General features: G+C 38.3%; 1 protein-coding gene across 1 annotated transcript in view; it reads left to right on the top strand.

The window, feature by feature from the left end:
- Positions 1-658, top strand: part of LOC119588082 (probable serine--tRNA ligase, cytoplasmic) — a gene marked incomplete at its 3' end in the record, with an annotated part of 11,215 nt that overhangs the window by 1,434 nt on the left and 9,123 nt on the right. Inside the window, exon 2 of the mRNA XM_037936789.1 lies at positions 409-479. Within this exon, the coding sequence (XP_037792717.1) occupies positions 409-479 (71 nt within the window). The remainder of the gene's footprint in view (positions 1-408; positions 480-658) is intronic.

Below are 658 nucleotides of genomic sequence, written 5' to 3'. Positions count from 1 at the left end.
GTATATCATAATCATAAACCCATCCTAATTTCCTAGCCAGGGCAAATAATCCAAGACGGTTGGTGGATACAGTAGCACTACAGCAAAGTTTTTTTAATATAAATCACAGAGTAAACCAGTGCTGCCTTGAAATTGTAGTGTTCATTATAGTATTGTTTTATGAAATGTCTACACATATATGGCTCCACAAGGAGTCAGTAAATATCATGGTTCTATCTCACCAGAATATTTACAATGGAGCTTTGTCTTACCTTTGCCCTGTAGTGTGAGGTTCAGACCTCTGATTGTAGGCCTCCCACCCCTTATATATATATCTATGCACGCTATGTAAATAAGTCATGTCGAATAGTATAATGCATTATGCATGAGTATCTAGATTTCGCAATAAACATTTCTCCCCTTTTTCAGCTCGACACAAGGGGGATATCCTAAACAGGATGGTGAACGTCATTTCAAAAACTGTTGGAGAAAAGAAGAAGGTGCGTCACTTAGTTGTCACTCTTGCAGATGAACTTTGAGCGCAATGTCATGTAGGCAGAGATTGTCGGGTAGTGCAATAAGTGTGTAATAGTGTGAGGATTTTTTCTTTTACTGTGTGCTGTTTATTTTTAATGTTCGGTTATGATTTTTGAGGTCTGGTGTGTGGCTGGGAAAAAGG

Source organism: Penaeus monodon, chromosome 23 (genome assembly GCF_015228065.2).
Source record: "Penaeus monodon isolate SGIC_2016 chromosome 23, NSTDA_Pmon_1, whole genome shotgun sequence".
Taxonomy (NCBI): Eukaryota; Metazoa; Arthropoda; class Malacostraca; order Decapoda; family Penaeidae; genus Penaeus; species Penaeus monodon.
The sequence above is the reverse complement of the archived record's forward strand: the minus strand, read 5'-3'. Positions and strand labels throughout refer to the sequence as shown.